Below are 24,970 nucleotides of genomic sequence, written 5' to 3' on the forward strand. Positions count from 1 at the left end.
CACATCCTCTCCAACATTGATTATTTTCTAGGTTTTCTTTTTTGTTATAGAAATCCAGTGGTTGTGAATAGTATCTCATTGTGGTGATTTGCATTTCCCTAGCAACTGATACTAGTGAGCACATTTTTATATGCTTTTTGGCATGTATTTGTATATATTTTTTGAGAAATGTCTACTCAAGTTATTTGCCCATTTATTAACTGGCTTGTTGTTGTTGTTGAGTTGCTAAGAGTTCTTTATATATTCTGGATACTATACCCTTATCAGATCTATGATTTGTAAATATGTTCTCCTATTGTGAATTATCTTTCCACTTTTCTTGATAGTATTTTTCCTGCACAAAAATTTTTCATTTTGATGGAGTCCAACTAGCTGGCCTACTTTAAAAAATGTTTTTAAACTTTTTATTATGGAAATGTCCAAACATACACAAAAGTAGAGCATGGTATAATGAAGATCCCTGAACCTGTCATGCAGCTTCATGATAACTAACTCTTTGTCAACATTGTTTCATCTGTGCTCCTGGTTTTTTTTGTTTTTGTTTTTGTTTTTGTTTGGGTTTGGTTTCATTGGAATATTTTGAATCAAATAGTAGACACTGTGTCATTTCACCTGTAAATACTTCAGTATGCATCTCTAGTAAGAATTTTTTGGTTTATGTAAACTCCATGTCATCATCCCATCTGATGAAATAAGCAATAATTTATTAATATAATCTGATATTCAAATCCATATTCAAATTTCTCCAAGGTGTCTTTTCTTTGTTTGTTCATTTGTTTGTTTGAGACAAATGCCATTGATTTATTGGATAAACCACGTCATTTGCCCTGTAGAATGTCCCACATTCTGGCTTTGGCTGAGGTCACATTGCACTATTTACATACAAACAACTGAGCAGCCAAAGTTGGGGGGTCTCAGAGCAGACTTTAATAATAATAGCTAATGGCTAGGCGGCACAAACCGTGAGGCACAGGATACATGTACACCAACTCATTATCACACAGCTAGTAATGGTTGGAGCCAGGTTTTAACCCTGGGCAGTCTGGTTTCCTCCTGTAAAGGATTGGGCATGGCTGTGTTCCAATAAAACTTTATTTACAAAAGCAGATGCAGAGCTGGATTTGGTGCACAGACCAGCTGATCCCTCATCTACCTCACAGAGAGGCTGGAAAGGAGAAATGACAGATGGGACTCTGCTCTGTGGACTATACAGTGTGAAGCACCCGGGAGGAGCTTGGGGGCAGCGAATATGGTAATAAACATAAAGCTCAGAGCTCCCCGCCGAGGGTGAGCGCTTCCAGACGGGAAAGTACAAGGGCGGGCCAGTTAGATGGGTATGGGCTCTGATGGGGGCTCTGCCATAGGCCGCCTGGTGACCCACGCGGGGCTGCCGTTCCTTCGGGGGTTCAACGGCATGATCAAAGACACCGTGTGTGTGTGTGTGTGTGTGTGTGTGTGTGTGTGTGTGTGTGTGTGTGACGGAGTCTCGCTCTGTCGCCCAGAATGGAGTGCAGTGGCGTATTCTCGGCTCACTGCAACCCCTGCCTCCCAGGTTCAAGCGATTCTCCTGCCTCAGCCTCCCCAGCAGCTGGAAGGAACTACAGGCGTGAGCCACCACGCCCAGCTAATTTTTGTATTCATCAAAGACCCGTTTCAACGCAGAGGAGAAAGGGCTTGCGGACCCACCCCAAGGTGCACAGTTAGGGGAGGAGCCTCTGCGGCGGCCGGAGCCACTCACGGGGGTCCCCTTGAGCCCCCCTCCCAGCCCCGCTCCCAAACCTCTCTTGATCCCCGCCCCCAGACCCGTCGAGCGAGCTCCGCCCCCTGAAGTCCCCGCCGCAGGGCCCCCGGCCGGCGAGCTCCGCCTCCCGAAGTCCCCGCCCCCAGATCCCGGGCCGGCATGCTTTGCGGCCGCCTTGCCGCGCGCACATTTAGGCGTTCCGGGCGGCAGCAGAGGAGGTGAGCCCACGGGGAAGCAAGCGGGAGGGACCCTTTTCCGGCCTGATGCGACCCGGTAGCGCGTTCAGACTACGGAGTAGCCTAGGGGGCCCAGGGTGGAAGCGTAGCGAGGACCCTCTGCGGGGCTCCTGCAGCCCCTCCTCGCCCAGCCACGGGCGGGCTGCTTGGTACTGTCTCCTAGGCCGACCCCGCAATGCAGTGGTCCTAAGGACGTTGGACTTTGGCCCGGACCCTTCCTTTCTTAGCCTCACTTTCCGCATTGGGAAAAAAAAAAAAAGCCCGAATGATAATGATTCTTATAGGAGTTCTTGATTAAGATAGGCCAAGCTGTACCCTGCGTTTTTGTTTGCGGCAACTCATTCGTTGCCCTTTAAGCACTTTTCACGGACATGGAATACAGTAAGTTTCAATCAAAGTTAAATAATTGTGAATTTTTACTGACATATTCAAGGATGAAAGGGTAAGATGCCCGGGGATGTTTCAAAATAAACCAGTTAGACGGAGGCGTGAGTGGAAAGAGAAATGAAACAAGATTGGCCATGAGTTGATGGGATTGAAGTTGATGGATGTACTATTTTGTCTACTTTGGTATATGTTTGTAATTTAGCATAACGAGTTTTCTAAAACAAAAAGTATGCTGTGAACACGTGACAGCGTGTGCTCAAATACTATGCTGGTGTTAGTCTGCTAGAGCTGCCATGCCAAAGTACCACAGCCTGGGTGGCCCAACCCGCAGAAATTTATCCTCTGGGAGTTGTGGACGCTGGAAGTTCAAGACCAAGGTGTTAACAGGGTTGGTGTCTTCTGAGACCTCCCTTCTTGGCTTGTAGGTGGTAGCCTTTTCCCTGGATCCTCACAGGGTCTTCCCGCTGTGCCTGTTTGCATCCCAATCTCTTCTTATAAGTACACCAGTCAAATTGGATTAGGATCCATACTGATGGCCTCATTTTATCTTAATTACCTCCTTAAAGACCCTGTCTCCAAATACAGCCGCAGTCTGAGGTACTGGGGGTTAGGACTTGAATATATGAATTGGGGAGGAGGAGACACAGTTCAGCCCATAACACTGTCACTTTACTAGCTTAGGATTTTGGCCAGTTGTTTTCACAGCTTTGAAATAGGGGTAGCTGCAGTGATTGGTCATGGGGTTGTAAAGCTTCAATTGTTAGAGTGCTCAGCACTGAGTCTAGCATACAGTAAGCACTCAATAACCTGCTTGTGAGCCAGACGCTAAATATCTTATTTATGTTTATTCATGTGCTCATCACAGCCACCCTAGAGGTGGGCCATTACAACACACCTGTTTGGCAGACGGGGAAATGATGCACAGAGATGGGGCTGGGATTTGAACACAGGCGCTCTGGCTGTAGAGCCCATGCTCTTCACCACTATACTGTGTTACTTCGGTTTAAAAATGTGGTATGGCCCCTGGAGGATGTTCAGTCTGCAGGCTGACTCAGGGAAACTGGCTGACTTCTGTTTTTCTTGACCCAGATTTTCCACGGTGACCACACTCATGGCAGGTCCCCTGTGGCGGACCGCAGCATTTGTGCAGAGACACAGGACAGGCCTTTTGGTGGGTTCCTGTGCAGGCCTGTTTGGAGTTCAAATCTCGTACCACCTCTTCGCGGATCCCGTGGTCCAATGGCTCTACCAGTACTGGGCTCAGGGCCAGCCAGCCCCGCTCCCTCCACAGCTGCAGAGCCTCTTCCAAGAGGTGCTACAGGACATAGGTGTTCCTTCAGGCCATTACCACAAGCCCTTCACCACCTTCACCTTCCAGCCTGTGAGTGCAGGCTTCCCAAGACTCCCTGCTGGGGCTGTGGTGGGCATCCCTGCCAGTTTCTTGGGGGACCTAGTGATCAGCACTGACCATCCCGTGGTCATACATGGGCAAAGAGTGGACTGGCGGAGCCCAGCAGGAGCCCGGCTGAGAGCTTCCCTGACCCTGTCCCATGAAGCCCAGAAGTTTGCCTTGGCCAGGGAAGTGGTGTACCTGGAAAGCAGTACCACTGCCCTGCAGGCCCTGCTGGCCCCAGCTTGCCTGGCAGGGACCTGGGCACTGGGCGTGGGTGCCAAGTACACCCTGGGGCTCTATGGAGGCCCCATGAATTTACGGGCTGCCTTCAACTTGGTGGCCGCAGTGGCAGGCTTTGTGGTCTACGCCTTCTCCAAGGATTCTCTCACTCATGCCCTGGAGTCCTGGCTGGACCGCCGCACGGCCTCCCTCTCTGCAGCCTATGCCTGCGGTGGAGTGGAGTTCTATGAGAAGCTTCTGTCGGGCAATGTGGCCCTGCGCAGTCTCTTGGGCAAGGAGGGGGAGAAGCTGTATACACCCAGCGGGAACGTCATCCCCAGACACTGGTTTCGCATCAAACATTTACCCTACACCACCCGCCGGGACTCTCTGCTGCAGATGTGGAGGGTGATGCTCAACCCGGGCCGCTCCTGATGGGCTCATCACAAGGACACTTCCAGCTTGTGCAGACACCACCCTGCCATTGAGTCTGGAGGGCCCTGTTGGAGCCTTTGGATCTATAGCTCAAGGCCAGAAAAATCACAGTCTTTGGAATTAAATAGCTTAGATTCTACTGTAATCACTACTTAATGAACTCAGGGACTATGAATCTGAGCCTTCGTTTCTTGAACTGTAAAGTGGAGATGATGTAAACTACCTTGCAAGATTGTGGAGTTGGGTAAGGTCATGAACATAAGGGCCTGGCGCAAAGGGTGCGCTGTAAATAAACAGACATCCCTCCTTCTTGGTCTCTTTTTTTTTTTTTTTTTGAGAGAGAGCATCTCACTCTTTTGCCCAGGGTGGACTGCAGTGATAATCATAGCTCACTGCACTGCAGCCTCAAACACCTGGGCTCAAGTGATCCACCCTCCTCAGGCTCTCAAAGTGCTAGATTTACAGGCATGAACCTCCTCACCCAGCCTCCTTCTTGGTCTTAAATGCCACCCGGTTGTGGGAGTCAGGCCACACCTCACCACCAGGGGTACTTGCAGTTATGTGAACACTTTCCTACAGTAAAGAACCACCCCTCAATTTAAGTGGTGGTCAAATCCCAATTTTCCTCCACTCTGGTAGAGGTTAAAAGACTAGAGAGGCCAAGAGGAGAAGTTAGTGTGGGCCCGAGAGACTGTTTTAAGTCGAGGGTGCCTTAAGAGTGTTGTCAGTCAAGGTCCCGTGGATGCGGATGGCACACTCAGGGAGAGGGAGACCAGCAAGGGATGCAGGGCGCCAGGAGAGCCCTGGACCTGAGGGGAGGGGAGGTGTTCCGGAACTCCGAGACCTGTGGCATGGGAGACTTGGCAAGAGCTTCACTCAAAGGTGGAGGAAGGAACAAACCATTGTAAAACTGAGGCCCTGCGGGGAGGGAACCCACTGGTGCGATCCAGAGCTATCAGCCTCCCCAGGCACTGCGTGGCCAGGGCTTGGAGAGGAGAGGCAGCAAGGTGGGGATGAGCTTGGCTCATAGGGGTCAGCGAGGAAAGCAGAGGGGTGGAGGTGGGCAGTGGGTCAGGCCTGGTCCCACTTGGGACCCAGGGGAGACTGCAGCCCCACCCTGCTTATTTCCCTTGAGCCCTCCGGTGGTAGATGGAGCCAGCCCCCTGGGTTAGATCCTTGGACAGGGGACCAGAGCAGGGCAAGGTGAGGAGAGTTGTGATCAGGGAGCCAGACCCAATCTGGCTTTATGACATCTTTTAGTTGGAGATTATGTTTTCCATGGGAAAGTATTTGAACACAGCGGTGGCAGTTCCTGGCAGGAGACCTCAAGAGGAGAGTGAGTCGGGGGCTGCAGAATGCAGTGGGAATGGCACACCTCCCTGCTGGGGCCCTCACTGTGGGCTGGAGCTCAGTGTGCTGTGTCAGCTCCTGGGTCCCCACACTGGACCTGAACAGGCTGAGTTCCTGAGGGCAGCACATCCTTACTCATTCCCCAGGCCCTGGTACCTAGGGCGGCATTGGGCATGGGCTTGGAGTACATAGGTGGATGGATGAGGCGGTGGCTGGCTGAACCAGTCTTCACTCAGGGACACACCATTTCACAGGGTCCCTTGGGATGTCACCCACCTGCTGCTGCTGTACTTAAAGGGCCACAAGGCCATGTGAGGCCACCTCATTCCTGAGCAGTATGGTTTGGGACCTGGCTTTGATGGGCCTCCACCTTCTCACTACTCCCACCCCCAGCCCGTCTGCTCTCAGTACTGCAAGAGCCACGATGGCTTCAGGCATTCCTGCTGATCTGCCTGAGCTGTCAGCGAAGGCAGCCCCACGGTAGGGAGACACGGCTGCTTGCTCAGCTCCCTCTGCTCCAAGTCACAGACCTCGGGGGCTGTTCCCAGTCCTCACACAACGCTTACATGCCACCCTCCAACCTTGGTGCACACATCCTCTAGCCGTGTGCGTGTGTGTGTATGTGCCTGTGCGTGTATGTGTGTGCGCGCATTGCTCCGCCTTGCTGCACTCTGTGCATCCTCTAATCCTCCGCAGCCTGGCTCAGGCCACCTCAGGCCCTCCCACTGAGAGCACCCCTGGCAGGTTGGCTGAGCTCCGTGCCCCTTCTTCCCCCTCCCAGCCTCCCACTGCATGACTCACCCAGCACCAGCCTTGGTGCTTTCCCTCCCAGTGGCTCTCGGCTCCGTCCTCTTTTCTTCATCTCCACTGGGCCTCCTGACTCTTGTCCCAGTTCTCCCAGCTCCTGAAGTGCAGGTTTGACTGGGTGACTCTCCTGCCTAAAGCCCTTTAGGAACATCCCCATGCTTTCTGGCAGAAACCACATCTCCTGCCCATCCCATGTCCCACTTCCCCTTGCTCTGGATCCTTGCCTCACTGCAGTTTGGTTCCTGAACTCCTCTCCCCTCCTCCCCACACAGCCTTCATGTTTGCTGTGTCCTTGGTCTGGGCTGCTGTCTCCCAGCCTGCCCGGTGCTCAGTTATTTAGTGTTCCTCCTGCTGGAATGCCCAGGGGGACCTGTTCACTGACACGTTGCTTCTCCCAGGGAAGCCTGCCTGTCTCACGTCAGATGCCTGCTTGTGCACTGTCATACCCCCAATACCTCTTCCTCGCCCTACTGCTAACAAGTTACCATGGAGCTAGCGGCTTAGCATCTCCTCCACTGAAATGTAAAATCTGCAATGGCAGGATTGTGTATCTTGTTTACAGCTCTGAACTGAGGCTCTCCATAATATTTATTTTTTGCAGTTTCAGTAACTAGAAACAATATTTTTTCATACATGAATAGGGCCCTAAGCTATAACAGACACAGCCCCAGCTTCCTAAAAGCCTCTGAGCAATTGCAGCAAGGCTGGCTCCGTTCCCTTTATACGGCCATTCTGAATCCTATCTGACCCTGTCCTGTCTTCCCACCTTGAGACGTGCCAAGGACAGGGCCTGGCCCTAGTCATTCATGATTGCTAACATCAGTGGGGAAACCAGGACACTTCTGGGTCACTTCCTATAGGGCACCGATTACTACCTAGGGCACCAGGGACCCTGGCTTTAGGAGGACTTTTTTATAATATTGCGTCCCTACACACAGGTCAGAGGTTGATCTCAGAAAGGTTAAGAAACATGCTCTAGGGCTTTGTCGCCAAGTCGAGTGGTAGGCAGCTGCCTTGTAACTGTCACCCTGCACTTCTCCTTCTCCCGTGCCTGCTGTGTGCCAGAATCATTAGCACTCTGTCCTAGATCGCTTGTGAGCATTGTTCTCCTGGCTTAGGCCTCACTTCTCCCCATCCCAGGTTCATGGTTCTCTGGGTATGAACTTGCAAAGATGCCCGACATCCCAGAGCAATCCTAAACAGACCCAGGTCTTGGCCGACTTACAGAAAACTACATCAACACACAAAGACTCCCCCTCCTCAGCCTCCCCCACCACGTGCAGGCACACACACACGCACATGCACATGCACGTCTGGACACAGAATACAGGGAGGGGAGTCTCAGAGTCATGGTGCTGATGCTGGCTCTGCCCTTCGCTGACCCTCCTAGCCCTGCTGCCTCAGTCCCCCACCAGTGTCCACAATGCAGGGCTCCACTCAGCCTTGCCTGCAGCTGGGCACACACACAAACCTGATCCCCATGTGTGGGTAGATCACAGGCTGAGTTCCAGATCAATGTGTGGGTCCTCACCCGGCGAGTCGTCCTGCTTGTCTCCTGCCCACCATGTCCCTATAGTAACATAATGGGGCCTTTATTATCCTCCAGACACCGTGCTAGGTTCTTAGAGGCATTTTCTCATTTATTCCCAATTGGGACATGTGGTTGGTAATATTGTCATTTCAATTTTACAGGAAAGGGAACATCACAGAAAGGTGAAGAAATTTGCCCTAAATCATAAAACTTTGTAAGTGGCAGAACAAGGATTTGAAGCTGGCAGTCTGGTTCCAGGTATCATTCTTAAAACACTAAATTTATACTGTCCTATTTAGCCTGAAAGTTTCATGGTGCAAACTTATACTGTGGACTCCATAGCCTTTTTCCTCATACTGGGTTCGAAGTAACTTTTCCAGGCTCACTATTTTTATTAGGAAAAAATAGTCACTGAGCAGAACTTCTGAGGATACCTCTCCAGCTAACTGAAGAGAAAGGGGCAACCAGCCTACCATGTTTAGTGCAGCAGGGGGAACAGAACGGAAGGGCAGAGTGTCATGGAGCTCTAAGAGGCACCAGCTGAGGAAAGGGGATCTCAAGAGGCAGGGAGAGAGCGGAGTGGGCAGCCAGCTATGGGTTCCAATCCTGGCCTACCACTTTAACAGGGTGATCTGGAACAAGTGACTTCTGGTCCTAAGTTTCCTGTCTGTAAAATGGGCACATTCCTCTGTATCTTTCAGAATTGTTTTGATGATGAAAGTGAAAGAAAGTTTCCAAAATGTGGAGCCTGGTGAGGTGATATAGTAGGCTTCAAAAGAAGATTGATGTTCTAAATGTTAGTGCTTCTAAATGGCATAAGGTGTTCAGGTCCTGGAGTTGCTGCCCAAATAACAGCAATTTCCAGAGAACTCGCTGCTGCCTAATACCACTTTATTTTAAAGCTTTCCAAAGCCCCAGTTCAGTTAGGGCAATTTTTCAAGTTGCTATCAGTTGACATCTTTTGGAAGTTACTTGGCAGCGACTGAAAGCAGAGGAGCCATATGGCCTTAGGGGGAAACACCAGGCTGGAGAAGAAGGCATTAGCATGGAAGGTGGTCCTTTACACCTACTCTACGGGGAGTGTTTTTCTTTTTCTTTCTCTCTCTTTCCTTCTTTCTCTCTCTTCTTTCTTTTCTTTTTCTTTTGAGAAGAGTCTTACTCAGCCTTGGCCTCCTGGGCTCAATCAACCCTCCCACCTCAGCCCCCCTAGTACTTGGACTACATACAGGTGTACACCACCATGCCCGGCTAATTTTTTTTTTTTTTTTTTTTTTTTTGTTGTTGTTGTTGTAGAGATGAGGTTTTACTGTGTTGCCCAGGCTGGTCTTGAACTTCTGTTCTCAAGAGATCCACCTGCCTCAGCCTCTCAAAGTGCTGGGATTACAGGCGTGAGTCACTTCACCTGGCCCATACTAGTAATTTTAAAATACTAAAGCATTCAGTGTTAGTAAGGTTGTGGTAAAATTGATACAAGCATATGCCCTTGGTGACATTTGTGTTAGGCGTCTTCTAAGATGACCCTAGTGATCCCTGGTCCTAATATTCTTGGCCCTGGTCATAATCCACTCCCCTTGATCCTCTTGGTTCTAAACAATGGAATACAGTAACGTTGAGGGAATATCACCTCAGTGGCTAGATTACAAAAGATTTTGACTTCTGTCTTGCTAACAGACCCTTGTCTTCTTGGCTTCACATGTTTTGTCTTGAAGCAAGTTGCCATGTTAGAGAGACCCACATGGCAAGGAACTAAAGGCAGCCTCTGAGCAAACAGCCAGCTCACAGCTGGGGCCCTCACACGGCACTGAATCCTACCAAGAACCATGTGAGCCCAGAACAGAATCCTTCCCTACTCAAGCTTTCAGATGAGACCCCGTGTATTAATTCATTCTCATGCTGCTATGAAGAAATACCCAAGACAGTGTGATTTATAAAGAAAAGAGGTTTAATTAACTCACAGTTCCACATGGCTAGGGAGGCCTCAGGAAACTTACAATCATGGCAGAAAGCACCTTTTCACCTGGCGACAGGAGAGAGAATGAGTGTCAGCAGGGAAAAACGGAGATGTAAGATCATCAGATCTCTTGAGAACCCACTCACTATCCTGAGAATAGCATGGGGAAACCATCCCCATGATTCAGTTACCTCCTACCGGGTCCCTCCTGTGATACATAGGGATTATGGGATTACAATTCAAGATGAGATTTGGGTGGGGACACAAAGCCAAATCATAGCACCCCAGCCTCAGCCAGCACCTTCATTGCAGCCTTAAGAGCACCTAAAGCAGAGAAGCAGCTAACTTGTGCCTAGATTCCTGACCCATAGAAACAGTAAGACAATACATCCATATTGCAGTACGCCATTTGGTGTGGTAACTTGGTATGCAGAAATAGATAACTCATATTCTTTATTAATTGGCATAATGTTTTTGGAAAGCAATTTGGCAAAACTTGATACAATCATAAAAGTTTATCTTTTGACCCAGTAATTTCACATCTGTGTATTTCCTAGGGCTGTAACCCCATAGAAACTGAATACTGCATGCCCAAAGAGGTACATAAAAGCACTAGGTATAAATTACAACAAAATAACAATAATGGAAATGTTAAATAGCAGTGACTTTGGAAGTATCCACTTGTTGAACATTGTTCAGCCATCAAAAAGTATAATTATGAAGACTATAGTAGAAGCATGGGGAAATATTAGTTATAAATATCAAGTCTTTTTTTTAAAATGAGGTACAGTCTGCATGGTGATTACAATAATGTAAGCATGGTAAGACGTAGGAGGAAATTCACAACATTTAAAGTAGTTGTGTTATAGGGGAATTTTGAGTGACTTTATTAATTCAAGTAATAAAGACTTAGCACTATATATATTTACGGTCACGCATCACTTAACGACAGGGAAATGATTCTGAGAAATGCCTTGGAAGGCAATTTCATCTTTGTGTGAACATCATAGTGTACTTACACAAACCTAGATGGCACAGCCTCCTACACACCTAGGCTAGATGGTGTTGCCTATTGGTGCTAGACTCCAAACCTGTAAAGCACGTTGTTGTGCTGAATACTGTGGGCAGTTGTAACGTAATGGTAAGGATTTATGTATCAAAACATAGAAAAGTAAAAATATGGTAGTATTAATCTCATGGGACACTGTCATATACGTGCTTCCTCACTCACTGAATATCATTATGCAGTGTGTGACTGTGTGTGTAAGCATGAAGGCCTACTCAGAGGTACCCTGGACCTGCACCCTCTCCCTGCAACGAGGTGACAGATTCTGGCGTCCCTGCTTCTGGCCCTGCATTCTTGGGGCATAGCCAGCCTTCTGTCTGTCGGTTACCGTGGTGGCTATGAAAATGTGCCACTCAGACCTGCTGCGGAGCGGACTTGACTGACAGCCCCAGCTGCTGTTTCTCTCCATCCACCCGTTCTTTGCCTCCACAGGCTACTTTCCACCAGTGATGGAGCGTGGGGACAGTCCTGCTGCAGGTGGATCGTGGGACTCCTCCAGTGGGTGACTGTGGCTCAAGAACTCCCCAGTGGCCTGGGCAAGCCTTTCTCAGAACTGCTGTGAAGTCTGAGGCCTGTCCTCCCCACTCCTCCACAGGTGTCAGACCTGTGCTTTGGTCTGAAGGATCTCCCTGCCTTCTATCGCCTCCTTCTTTTTCCTTCACAGGCAGTTCCCCCAATATGGCTCTTACTCATGCAATCCTGTCTTTGTGTCTGGTTCTCAGAGGACCTCCACTAACACATGCTGGTGGGCGCCTGTAGTCCCAGCTACTCGGGAGGCTGAGGCAGGAGAATGGCGTGAACCTGGGAGGCGGAGCTTGCAGTGAGCTGAGATCTCACCACTGCATTCCAGCCTGGGCGACAGAGTGAGACTCTATCTCAAAAAAATTTTTAAAAAATAAGAATTTTTATTCTCTAAGGAATTATTATTACTGTTATAACAACGGGATTGGAGTGATGAGGACTGGCTTGTAAGAAGTCCAGAGCCACCTGGACTCAGAGCCACCCTAGCTCTGGATTTCTTCCAGTCTCAGCCCCCTGGAGCCCTTGCTCCCCAAAGGGACTTGTTCCCCACTAGAGGTCAAGGGTAAGTCATAGCAATGGACCCAGACTCTTGTTATTACCCATGACATGGTTTGAATCTGTGTCCCCACCCAAATCTCATGTTGAATTGTAATCCCCAGTGTTGGACGTGGGGCCTGATGGGAGGTGATTGGCTCATGGAGGTGGTTTCTAATGGTTTAGCACCGTCCCCCTGGTGTCGTCTCATGAGTTCTCATGAAATCTGGTTATTTAAAAGTATGTGGCACCTTCCCCTTCGCTCTCTCCTTCCTGCTCCAGTCATGGAGGACGTGCCTTCCGCCTTCCGCCTTCCACCGTGTTTGTAAGTTTCCTGAGGCCTCCCCAGAACCCGTCATGCTTCCTGTACAGCCTGTGGAACCATGAGCCAATTAAACCTCTTTTCTTTATAAACTACCCAGTCTCAGGTAGTTCTTTATAACAATGTGAGAATGAACTAATACAACCCACCCCTACCGTATACCTCTCCTACCCTCTCCCTAGCAGACTGTGAAGACAGGGTGCTCATGCCAAACCCTGAAGGCATTACGAAGGCTGCAGGTCCTAAGCTGGGGCCTGGGTCTGAGGAGCAAACTAAGGAGCAGAGCCCACGTGGAGAGAGGGAGGGAGCCAGTGTCCACGTGCCACACAGACAGCAATGTCATTGCTCTGTCATCACACCCTGCGTGTTTATAGACTTCATTGTCATCAAATGAGACCTGCCAGAGTCTAACACCTTGACACTGGCTGGCTAGTTAAGCATGGACAGCTCACAGCCTGGCTGGAATTATGCTTGCTTTTACCTAGCCCCATCAGGTAGACACTTTCAGCTGAGTGGCTCCGTTTTCCAAGACCTGAAATCAACTTCAGTGTTGAATTTTTCCCTAATTTCAACCACATGTGAAAGACCAAAGTCCTAGCCCTTTTCCCTCGCAGTAGGAACACCCTCACTTTCCCGGGTCCCTGAGCTGGTCCACTTCAGAGTTAAGTACAGCAGATTGGGAAAGCCCTTCTGGTTCCACAGCTGTGAGCAGCCCTGCAGGCCTGAAGCATGCGTGTCTTTGTTGATTTGCTGAGGCAGGAAGGATCTGGAATCAGTCCTGGAAGCCTGGAGTCCACTAAGGTACCCTTGCCGGGGGGCAAATCTGTGGGTGCCTCTCCAGGCAGCTTCTGGCCTCAGAGCCAGACCACCTGGGCTAAGATCCTGGCTCTGCAACTCACTGCTCTGGGCACGTTCCCGAGCTTCTCCATGCCCCAGCTTCCCTCATATGTAAATGGGAATAATGACAGTGCCCAGCCCCTGGGGTTGGTTTGAGTGAATATTTGTAAAGCACCTTGGACAGTGCCTGGCACAGAGTTAAAGCCTGAGGAAGTGGAGCATAGTTTCCATTCACCAGTCATTGCCCAAGGTGCAGTTGTCAAGCAGTGACTAAATTAGAGCTGGCCCAGTGTGACACTTTTGGAGATGTCTCAGGTGGCTGTGAGGTGAGTCAGGGTTGGCAGCACTGCCCCACACAACATTCTCAAACCCCCAGCCATGGTTTTATTGATGTTGCTGACACCCCTGCCAGCTGGGACCTCTCTAAGGGCAGCAGTGAGCCACACCCTTCTTCCCAGTACTGGACCGTGTCACTGTTCAGGAAGCGTTTGCTGGATACTTGGCCCGTGTGAGAGAAGGGAAGGGAGCGTGGCATGTGGGCAGGCCCCAGAGGTCCTGCCCTGTCAAGGTCAGCTCAACACACACTTCTCTGGGGGCCACATGGGAGAGGCTGCTGTGGCAAGGCCTGTAGACCCCAGTCTTGTCCCTCAGGATTAGGCTCCTCTGAAAGGTCCCCATCACCTGGTGACATTGCTGTGGCAGCAGCTGGAGGCTGCCCTCAGCCACCGATCGCCAGGTCCAGAGCCACGTGCCCATGTCCTGACACCTGATTGTCCTGTGCTGGTCCTTGCAGATGGCCCAGCCTCACAGTCTGGACTCCACCCCTGCAGAGGAAGCACACACCGACGTCACAGGTGCAAAGACCACTCAGAAGCTGGGCCACAGCTGCCCATCCTGGCCTGTCGGTGCCTCCCTCTCCTAAGCCTGGAGACCCTTCACTTACTCTACCTCCTGACAACTCCTGTTGGAGCCATTTTGAATGCAGCCCTAAGGCTCTCCCTGTCAGCCAAATGGGTGTCAGAAGCCATCTGTGCCTGCGCTGGTGGCAGCTGCTGGGAAAATGCTTGCATCCATATGAATCGATTTTGTTTTGCCTCCTAAGATCTTCAGTTGAGCAAGGGGAGATTTGCTGAATTATTCAGAGGTTTCATTAACCTGGGGAAGGCTGAACTGACAGCCCAGAGAAGGGCAGGAGGAAGAAAGCCTGGACACAGCTAGAGAGGTCCAGCCAGCGTGAAGGCCTGTGGCCCGAGGAGGGAGCTGTGAGGTGTAGCCCACGCCATGTCCCCAGGTGAGCAGCAGCTCCCACCAACCCCTGACGAGGTCGGCGCTAGGGTGGCCCTCAGCAGAGGTGGCAAAGTTGGCTTTTGGTGCCTCACTGAGGTGAAGCTTCCGTTTGGCCTGTTCTGCCCAGCTCCATGCTGGGACTTCTTTCAGGGAACAACATCCCAGCTGCCACGCAGTGCCTCAGGCTGTTTCCTCACCTTCTCATTCAGCCACCAAGAGTCCTTTAAAGAAAGGCAGGTGGGCCAGGCGTGGTGGCTCACGCCTGTAATCCCAGTATTTTGGGAGGCCAAGGCAGGTGCATCACTTGAGGTCAAGAGTTTGAGACCAGCCTGGCCAACATGGTGAAACCCCATTTCTACTAAAAATACAAAAATGAGCCGGGTGTGATGGTGGCACCTGTAATCCCAGCTACTCAGAAGGCTGAGGTGGGAGAATCGCTTGAACCAGGGAGGCAGAGGTTGCAGTGAGCTGAGATTGCAACACTGCACTCCAGTCTGGGTGACAAAGCGAGACTGTCTCAAAAAAAAAAAAAAAAAAAGAAAGGAAGGTAGGGATTTGTCCCCAGGTTCATATGGAAAGCAGTGGCTCAGAGAGGTTAGGTCCACTACACAAAGCTGCAGGTGGTGGGGCCGGCATGGGGACCTGTGGCATCTGCACCTGAAGCCTGTGCTGTTTACCTGTCATGGTTGTGTCTGCAGCGAGGAGGTCGGGGCCACAGGTCAAGGCCGTGGCCACAGCAGGGAGACAGGGGCCACAGCAGCACCCTTTTGTGGAGCAGCAAAGCCCCCTGGAGACCCTGGGGCACCCCACCCTGTAGTAGGGTGCTTTTGGGGAGTGGGTTTGACACAGTAGCACACAGGGCACCCAGGAGCCCTGAATGGGCATCTCAGTCATGTGGTCACTGCTCTGTCCTCGTATGACAGAGCTGGCCAGAGGCCTCACTGCTAAAGATCGGTCTCTCCTAAATCTTCCTCCGAGGAGAGGAAGATGCAGAGTGAAGCTGGGTCAGCTTTTGGAGAAGGAGCGTCTGTACCACCTGGCCCTTGTTAAATGCAATCTCAGGCTGGCCTGGGAGCCACTCAGTCAGACCGTCCACAGGCAAGACCCAGAAGGCTGCTGTCTGCACAAGCTTCTCTCTGAGCTGGCCCGTGTGTGCCCTAGAGGTCAAGATTCACTACTTCTAGGGAAGCCAACACTGAGGCTGACATTCTCTATATACCCGAGGGCAGAGCCTCTCAAGCCCATCAGCCCCTTCTGAGAGAAAAGTCCTCAGCCACACCTGAAACAAAGGGCTCCTGCAGGTGCCGCATGACCCGCCCACGTGACCGCTGCCCACCATTTGGAGTCACAGAAGACACACATACACATCACACATATCACACACAAACATACCACATACACATCACACATGCCACACATATCACATGCCACAAAAAATACAACACACAAACATACCACACACACCACACATCACATACACATCACACACACCACACACACCACACACACAAACACATACCACATACACCACATACCACACACATCACACATACTACACACAAACACATACCGCATACACCACATACACCACATACCACACACATCACACATACTACACACAAACACATACCACATGCACCACATACACCACATACCACACACATCACACATACTACACACAAACACATACCGCATACACCACATACCACATACACATCACATATGCCACACACATCACACATACCACAAACATCACACATACCACACACACATACCACACACACAAACACATACCACATACACCACATACCACACACATCACACATACCACACACATCACACATACCACACACAAACACATACCGCATACACCACATACTACATACACATCACACATGCCACACACATCACACATGCCACACACATCACACATACCACACACATCACACATACCACACACAAACACATACCGCATACACCACATACTACATACACATCACACATGCCACACACATCACACATACCACAAACATCACACATGCCCTACACAAATACACCACACACAGCATACCACACACACAGCACACAAACACGTACTGCATACACACACCACATAACCACATATGCACATCATATATCACATATGCATCACACATACCAAACATACCATACAACACATACTACACATATGCAACATGCCATACACACATAAAACACACACCACACATGCAACATACTGTACACACAACACAAACACCACACAAACAACATGCCTCACACACAACACACAAACACACCACACACATCACATACCAGATACAACACACAAACACACCATACACATGCGACATACCACACACAAACACATACCACATAGACCACACAACACATACACATCACACACCACGTACCACATACACATCACACACGCCACACACTACACACACCACACACATGCAACATACCACACACAGCACACACATACCACATACACAAACCACATACCACACACATCACACATACCACACACACAACATACATACCACACACATGCCACACACAAACACATACCACATACACCACATGCCACACACACGACACATACCACACACACGTCACACACAACACACAAACACACCGTGCACAACATACCATGCACACACAACACAAACACCACATACACATCACACATAGCACCCATGTGCAACATAGTACATCTGTGCAGTTTACCATACACACACATACCACACATTCCTCCACACACATACCACTCACCTCACACCTCACCTCACACACACACACACACACACACACACCCCTCAGGCAGCATTTGGAAGTCCAGCCTACATAAGTTAAGGGTGATGTTAACTCGCTGCCCCCACCAGATTCTCGGCATATCTGAAGCAGAGGTCAGGGAGAGTGGGTCAGCTCTTAGTAAGGCCTTAGGACCCCTCAGAGACAGCAGGGCTGGAGTTTAGTGCAGGAGCGGGGTCTGCCCTGGACCCTGTGCGTGCAGCAGTGATGTTGGCCGGGCACTGTCCCCATCCTCCTCCTGTCCCCTTTGAAGGTAAGTGTGGCCACATGACTGCTCTGGCCAGTGGATTTGATATGCACAGGGTCACTTCCCCGCAAAAGCATTTGAGAGTCAAGGTGGCCTTCTCTGTCTTACGTGCCCCTGCTGGGGCCCCAGACCTTGGGCCCCCGGTGAGGATGGCAGGGAGCAGAACCCACTGCACCATGGGCCTGTGGCAGGGCAATAAATAAGCCTCTGTACTTTTAAGGCCCAGATTTGGGGGTTGTTAACACAGCATCACCTACCCCAGCCTGCTCCTATACCACACTTAGGAGCCAAACCACCAAGGGCTCACTCACTCTATTTGGACAATTCATATCATTTGGGCACTAAGCTAGAAGGACATGTGGAGTGGCTCATTAAGCAGAGGTGAGAATTCTGCTCCTAGGAGGCAGTGCTGCAAATTTGTAATGCTGTAATGCTCCACATACCACATACACATCACATCACACATTACAGCTCAGTGGCAGTTGATACAGCAAAGCCCTTCTGAAAAACAAACATCAGACAATGATTGTGCAACACAGAGCTGCTAAAAATGCTTCATTTATGAGTAGGAAAGAGTTTCTTTGTGTCCTTCATTTTTTTCCATTGAAAGAGCATAAGCTCAACGAAGGTGACAGCCCCGGAATGTGGACAAATGGGACTGGGAAAATGCCATGTCTTCATTCTCTATCCCTCCCCCCACCTTTCACACCCAGCCCTTTGAAAAGCAGAAAGCAATGCACAGATGTAAGGAGCTGTTTTCATTCTTGTGGTTACAAGCTCTCCCCTCTGTTCCCATGGCAGCCTGGCACACTCTGCCATGCACTTTTCACACTGCATTTTGTCTGGTTCCTTGTCTGTCTCTCCCAACTGGGCTGTGAATGTCTCGCAGGCAGGGCCTGGCCTTCCTTCTTGCATCCTGGGCACCTGGCTGGGCACCTGGTCCGCTGGAGTGCTCAGTGATTGATGAGTGGGTGGGGGGTATGGGAGATGGAGCAAGGGCAGAGAGGTGGGGAGGAAGCACCATGCAGGGAGGCCTGTGGGCTGAGAATCCAACATGCGGGGAGGCCTGCAGGCTGAGAATCCAATCCAAAAGCATTTCCTGAGCACCCGCTGTGTACAAGTCACAGCACAAGGCTCTAGCTCTGGGTAAAAGTCCAGATTTGTAAGACATATTTATCAGTTTATAAACACTGTCATGTATGTTATTTTTTGAACTTCACAGCGCCCTGAGGTAGTAAATTGCACACAGTTGATCCTCTTTTGAGAGTGGATTTACAGAGTTTATGTGGCGTGTAGCAAAAATGGCAGTGGCCTTGACCATGCGTGTTGTTTTGAGTCCTGGCATTGACCCCATCCAGCTGTGTGGCCTTGGGAAGCCTCAGCAGCATAAGAAGGGGACTGGCTCTGCAGGGGCCCGCTGCAAGCATGGCCCGGCCTGGCCTAAAACCTAGGACTGTTTGATTTACCCAACGAAAGGTGTGCAGCTGCCCTGAGTCTGTGGGCAAGCTCAGACCTCAGGGGCGAGCCAGACCAGGGAGAGGCGCCAGGGGCTGTGACCACCTCATCTCTGTGTCTGCAGACCATCCTACAGGGCCTGGCCCACGGGGCATGCAGTGAATAAATGCATGAGTGAGGTATAGGCAGCCTGAATGGAGACGGTGTTCAGAAATCCCAGCTGTTCAAAAGCATGAGGGCAGAGTTCAGTCCTCAGGGATTAAACCAGAATCAAGGGAAGAGGGTAGCTGGGTGGCAGCTGTTGAGGTCATTATTGAGGGTGCTGTAAACCCCAGTAGGACTGGACCTGGGGAGAAGTTCTGTTGCTGGTATTATCATTTGCCACTGACCTCATGGTGACCACAGTGTGGGGGCAGTGCTTCACGCAGACCTGCCACATCCCTACCACCAACCCTTCATTTATTAGCACATGTTTGTTGAACATCTACCATGTGCCAGGCTCTGTTCTAGGCCCTGGAAAAATCGCAATGGATAAAAATCCCTGCTCTTATATTCTAGTGAGAGGCGCAGCCAATAAACAAGGAATAAGTCATTATAGAGTGTCCAGGAAGATGGGCCGGGCCGCAGTGGGACAAGGGACGGGAAGGACTGGGTGTGGGACGCAGGTGCGTTTCTCAGCAGACCGGCCAACGACAGCCTACACTGAGAAGGTGATGATGGAGCAAAGAGGAAGTGAAGCAAATGGAAATCCGGGGAAAGAGCTTTCCAGGCAGAGCGGAGACAAGGGCAGAGGCCCTGAGGCAGGAGCGGGCCTGGCACATTTGAAGTTGGAGCAGGGAGGTGCGGGGGAGAAGTGGAAATGATGTTAAGGAGGTGGGGGAAGGGGCAGATTGTATAGAGTCTTGTGAAGGATGGACAGGGGTTTTCCCCCTGCCTTTATCTGGAAGCTTTTTTTCTAGCTTCACTCTGCTGTTGAAATCCATTGTCTCTCCAGCTACCCCCGTCTCTGAGGGAAGCACCCTGCCCTGGAGAAATTCTCACATGGCCAGACACAGGCCTGGCTGACCAGCTGCAGGCAGGTGCTGACAGTTCCAGCACACCTTGGCTTCCTCAGGAGGTCCAAAGGTACAGTCCCCAGAAGTGCCGGTCACACTCAACTTGCCTTGAATTGAACTACAACAAAACGCGGAACCAAACTCCTCAACAGGACTGCGGGGTCAGGGTCTGCCTCTGCTTCCTGTCTCCACATGGGCCTGCTTTAGTGATCCAGCTCTAGAAGTACAGGCTATTTGGTCAGGTGCTGTGGCTCACGCCTGTAATCCCAACACTTTGGGAGGCCAAGGCTTGTGGTCACTTGAGCCTAGGAATTTGAGACCAGCCCAGGCAACATGGTGAAACCCCATCTCTACTAAAAATATAAAAATTACCCTGGGCATGGTGGTGGGTGCCTGTAGTCCCAGCTACTCAGGAGGCTGAGGCAGGAGAATAGTGTGAACCTAGGAGGTGGAGGTCACAGTGAGCTAAGATGGAGCCACTGCACTCCAGCCTGGGCAACAGATAGAGACTCTATCTCAAAAAAATAAAGTAAGTCCAGGCTATTCTTTCTTACCTCCAGACATTTGCACATGTTGTTCCCTCTGCCTAAAGCACTGCAGGCCCCCCTTCCCAGAAAACTGCTTGATTCCTCACCCCTCCCCTCTGTCTGTGCTGCTGTGGCTCCCTCTGCTTCCTCTCTCTCTCTCTCTCTCTCTGGATTCCTTGCTTTCTGTCTCCTTCCTCTTCACAGCAACCTCCCTGAGGGCTTCCCCTCCACCCTCTGAAGGTTCACTGAAATGAACTGGTACTAGACAGATTAAAGGCATGCAAATGTATGAATGTGCAAGTATGCACAGGAGCCATACAAAATATGAGGCTCAGAGAAGGGCCAGATGGCTGGAGCTTAAATAACACCCTCTTCATAGGGGAGAGGGAGGTGGGGGAACATAGGCAATTTTGAGGCATAATAAATTATTTTTAGGGGAAATGAATGAGCCTAAAAAACAGACAATAGCCTGGGATGAAGTTCCTCTGAGCTCCAGGGGAGGCAATGCCAACTTGCAGGAAGGTGAGGGGCGGAACTTCACTGCCAACAAAGGTTGCCTTATGAAGGCAAAGTCTCCCCGGTAACCTCTTGGAGCAGCCCTCAGAAGAATAGATGAATAGTCTGCTTGGGTGTGGTAGCAACTTTTATTCTTTCCTCTTCTCCTGTGGTTAATCTTTCCGGTTATTTGATGAGATTCCTAGGAAGGGGGTCAAAGTGTTCCTTCTGGAGGGAACTTCAGAGAGATCCCCTCCCTGCACAGGTGGGGGAAGAAACAAGAGAAGGCTACAAAGTCTTTGGTTCTGAGACAGCTTCTAAGGCCTTCCAGCTTCCTTTCATTTAAAAGTGCTCAGCACACAGAAGCACCATACTTTGAGGTATAATTTTCTGAACCCCAGCAGCTTGCACACAGGTGCCAAGACATTCTGGCTGAACAACAGGAGGTAAGGAAGCAAGTTATTGGCTCACTGGTTCTAATGACCAAACTTCAGGGTGAAGAGGAACCTAGGATGGAAGTGAAACAGCAGATGGGGGTCTTCTAAGTGGCTTGAGATGATCTGTGAAAATGGTTCGCTATTCATTTGACCCAGAAAACCCTACTAAATCTTGCAAATCAAGATGTTTCCATCTTTGCGTTCACTTTAAGAACACTCGTGAGGCCAGGTGTGGTGGCTCATGCCTGTAATCCCAGCGCTTTGGGAGGCCGAGGTGGGTGGATCACCTGAGGTCAGGAGTTCGATACCAGCCTGGCCAACATGGTGAAACCCCATCTCTACTAAAAATATAAAAACTAGCCGGGCATGGTGGTGGGCACCTGAGGCAGGAGAATTGCTTGAACCCAGGAGACGGAGGTTGCAGTGAGCCAACACGGTGCCACTGCACTCCAGCCTCGGTGACAGAGTGAGACTCGGTCTCAAAACAAAAAAAAAGGACACTTGTGAAACTGCCCAGGTCCTCAAGGCTATGCATACACAAAAGGCCAAGAAGTATCTGAACGATGTTACTTTACAGAGACAGTGTGTACCTGTATTCGTTGGTTTTCACACTGCCATAAAGAACTGCCCCAGGCTCGGTAATTTATAAAGGAAAGAGGTTTAATTGATTCACACAGTTCAGCACGGCTGGGGAGGCCTCAGGAAGCTTACGCTCATGGCAGAAGGTGAAGGGGAAACAAGGACTTATTCACAAGATGGCAGGAAGGAGAAGTGCCAAGCGAAGGGGGAAGAGCCCCTTATAAAGCCATCAGATCTCGTGAGAATTCCCTCACGATCACAGGAACAGCATGGGGGAACTGCCCCCACGACCCAGTCACCTCCCACTGTTGCAGGACTTTTCCTTAGTTCAGTTCAAGACAGGGCTCTTTGTCCCACAGCTACAAAAATTCAGGCTCGCAGACAGTTCGAATGGTGAGTAAGACAAGGTTCTGTTGTCTTGCTAGACTAGAGTGCCTGCTAGAGTGCTTCCCACCAGCAGCTGGAATCCCAGGTTCCACACAGTAAGAGTAGGGGCCAGGCTCCTCCCCACTGCACACGGAATGAACCTCCCAAGGCTCCACCCCAGCATGCAAGCCAGTTGGAGTTTTTCCAGGGACCCCCTCCCACCTAGCGTCTCACCACGAGGTCACTGCCCCAACACGCGGGCATTACAATTCAGATTACAATTCAAGATGAGATTTGGATGGTGACACAGTGCCAGACCATATCGGTGCCATTCTGACATTACAATGGGGGAGTTGGTAGTGCCCAGGCCAAGAAGTGAGGCTGGACACAAAGTCAGTGGTCCAAAAAGAGTGCTGAGTTTTTGCTGCAGTAGCTTAAAAATGCAGAGAGCAATGCTGAACTTAAGGGTTTAGATGTAGATTCTTTGGTCATTGAGAACATCCAGGTGAATAAAGCACCTAAAATGCCCCTCCAGACTTACAAAGCTCATGGTTGATTAACCCACACATGAGCTCTCCCTGCCACATCGCGATCATCCTTACTGAAATGGAACCAGAAGAGGAGGTTGTTCCTAAACCAGAAGAGGAGGTTGCCCGGAAGAAAAAGTTATGGCAGAAGAAACTGAAGAAAGAAAAACGTATGGCTCTGGAATAAATTCAGCATAAAATAAATGCAATTGACAGGAAAAAAGAAAGAAGAAACGGGAAACAGGAGTGTGAATAAGAGGTGGGTGTACTTGGGGCATGGATCGTGGGAGGGGACAAGCAGGAAGCTGGGTGCCGTGGGAATCTGCAGGCCAGTGACTTCCAAGGTGAGGCCAGTATCATTGTTTCTTTTGGTTTACTCTTGTTGGGAGCCTGAGAGTTCCCGCGGCGTTGTCCTTGGCTTTCCGGGACATTTAAAGCAATGGTCAACTCGAGCTTGTCCACATGGAGAGAATGCCCCATCTCCATACGCCAGGCAGGTACTATGTTAGGCCTTCTCATATCTATTCTCCTTTCATCCTCACAACACTGCAATGGGGAGACTCTCTGCTTTGCAGATGAGAAAAAATGAGACTTACGGAAAGGGTAAGGGTTAAGAACTTACCCACAGTGGCACCCACCATGGGGCCATGTTCCAAAGGGCAGCATCAACTGCAAAGGCCATGATCTTTTCTCTTTCCTTCTGCCTCCTAGATTCAATGACAAGTCCTGGCCTATGGTAAAATGGAAACATGATTTTGTAGGTCTCCTGGTTCCTAGGCAAGTGCTCACTTCACTGAAGGCAGTTTTTCCTGCAGACTTCTGTCCTAGGAGATCCACGTGGCTTTGTTCTTCTCTGCAGCTATCTCGGCCTCTTTCTGACTGTTTTGAGATCTTTACAAGCTTGCAATTCCCTCAGGCCAGGCCTGTGCTGGATACGGGGAGCACAGGGAGGACGCTGTCCCTAAAAGGCTCACAGCCTTCCCTTCTCTGACTCGCCACAGGCCTGACTGATCCCGGGGACAGGAGAGCCAAGGACAGAGGGGGTCTTTTCGGGAAATAGTTATTGTCAATTTTGTTTCACAGTCAAACCATGAACTGATTTCCCTCCCAAAGTTAGTTAGGCCTGTGCCCAGAAATGAACAAGGACAGCTTAAACGTTAGAAGCAAGATGGAATCAGTTGGGTCTGATTTTTTTCACTGTCATCATTTCCTCAGTCATAATTTTGCCAAGGCGGTTTCACCAACGTAACAAGTGAAGGGGTCCTACCATCAGGAATGTGGGGCCTCTCATGGGAACTCCTTGGCTACTGGCTGCTGCCCAGGAACATCTCAGCAGTGAGTGAGATGGTGCTTGTGAAGACAAATGACAAAGAGGATTGGTGGCTCCTATGTCTTGGCACTACATAAGAGTTTCTTTGTTCACCCACCTTGCTCTAGGACATAATCCCAGGGAAAGGGCAGGAGAGAACCCTGAAATGACTACAGTTAAGTTACTACCACTTTTTGGTAGAATTGGAGTTCAAAATAAAAATGTAAAAATTGATGCAAAATAACGTTACTTTTCTTATTCACCTGAGTCAAAGACAAGCAAAAATGCCATGGGAGCAGGGGGAAAGGGCATAAAGATTGCACTGGGTGGTTGGGGAGTGTGATTGCAGAAGGCTTCCTGGAGGAGGTGAGGCTGAATTGAACATATTTAAGGTTGTTGATGTGTATGCCAATTTAAATTTCCAATAGTGTCAGAGCTCCTGCTGTAACCAAAACAGCCCTCTATCCCAGGGATGTCATCCCTTGGATGCTCAAAGCCCTGTGGGAACTTCTCAGGGAGCTGGTCCCAGAGCGTGGGTGCG

The 24,970-nt window shown here is 50.1% G+C and overlaps 1 protein-coding gene across 3 annotated transcripts; it reads left to right on the plus strand.

The window, feature by feature from the left end:
- The first annotated feature begins 1,828 nt into the window (after positions 1-1,828).
- On the plus strand, positions 1,829-12,564 carry TMEM177 (transmembrane protein 177). 3 transcript variants are annotated; one of them, XR_004053171.1, is made up of 3 exons: positions 1,915-1,959; positions 8,261-8,357; positions 11,549-12,564. XR_004053171.1 is itself a non-coding variant. In XM_010361885.2 (2 exons), exons 1-2 carry the CDS (start codon positions 1,901-1,903, stop codon positions 4,409-4,411), a joined length of 1,017 nt encoding a protein of 338 aa, XP_010360187.2. In that variant the 5' UTR covers positions 1,829-1,900; the 3' UTR covers positions 4,412-4,720. The 3 variants fall into 3 exon arrangements, 2 of the variants coding, with proteins under 2 accessions (XP_010360187.2, XP_010360188.1); XM_010361885.2 differs by lacking the exons at positions 8,261-8,357; positions 11,549-12,564 and adding an exon at positions 3,454-4,720 and having other exon boundaries at positions 1,829-1,959; XM_010361886.2 differs by lacking the exons at positions 8,261-8,357; positions 11,549-12,564 and adding an exon at positions 3,454-4,720 and having other exon boundaries at positions 1,898-2,358.
- Positions 12,565-24,970: the final 12,406 nt, after the last annotated feature.

This window comes from Rhinopithecus roxellana, chromosome 14 (assembly GCF_007565055.1).
Source record: "Rhinopithecus roxellana isolate Shanxi Qingling chromosome 14, ASM756505v1, whole genome shotgun sequence".
NCBI lineage: Eukaryota > Metazoa > Chordata > Mammalia > Primates > Cercopithecidae > Rhinopithecus > Rhinopithecus roxellana.

Excerpts from the sequence above, each read along its gene's own strand:
- TMEM177 (XM_010361885.2), top strand. The coding sequence starts at position 1,901 with ATGCTTTGCGGCCGCCTTGCCGCGCGCACATTTAGGCGTTCCGGGCGG. Across the intron at positions 1,960-3,453 it reads TCCGGGCGGCAGCAGAGGAG|ATTTTCCACGGTGACCACAC; the intron begins GTGAGCCCACGG and ends TTCTTGACCCAG.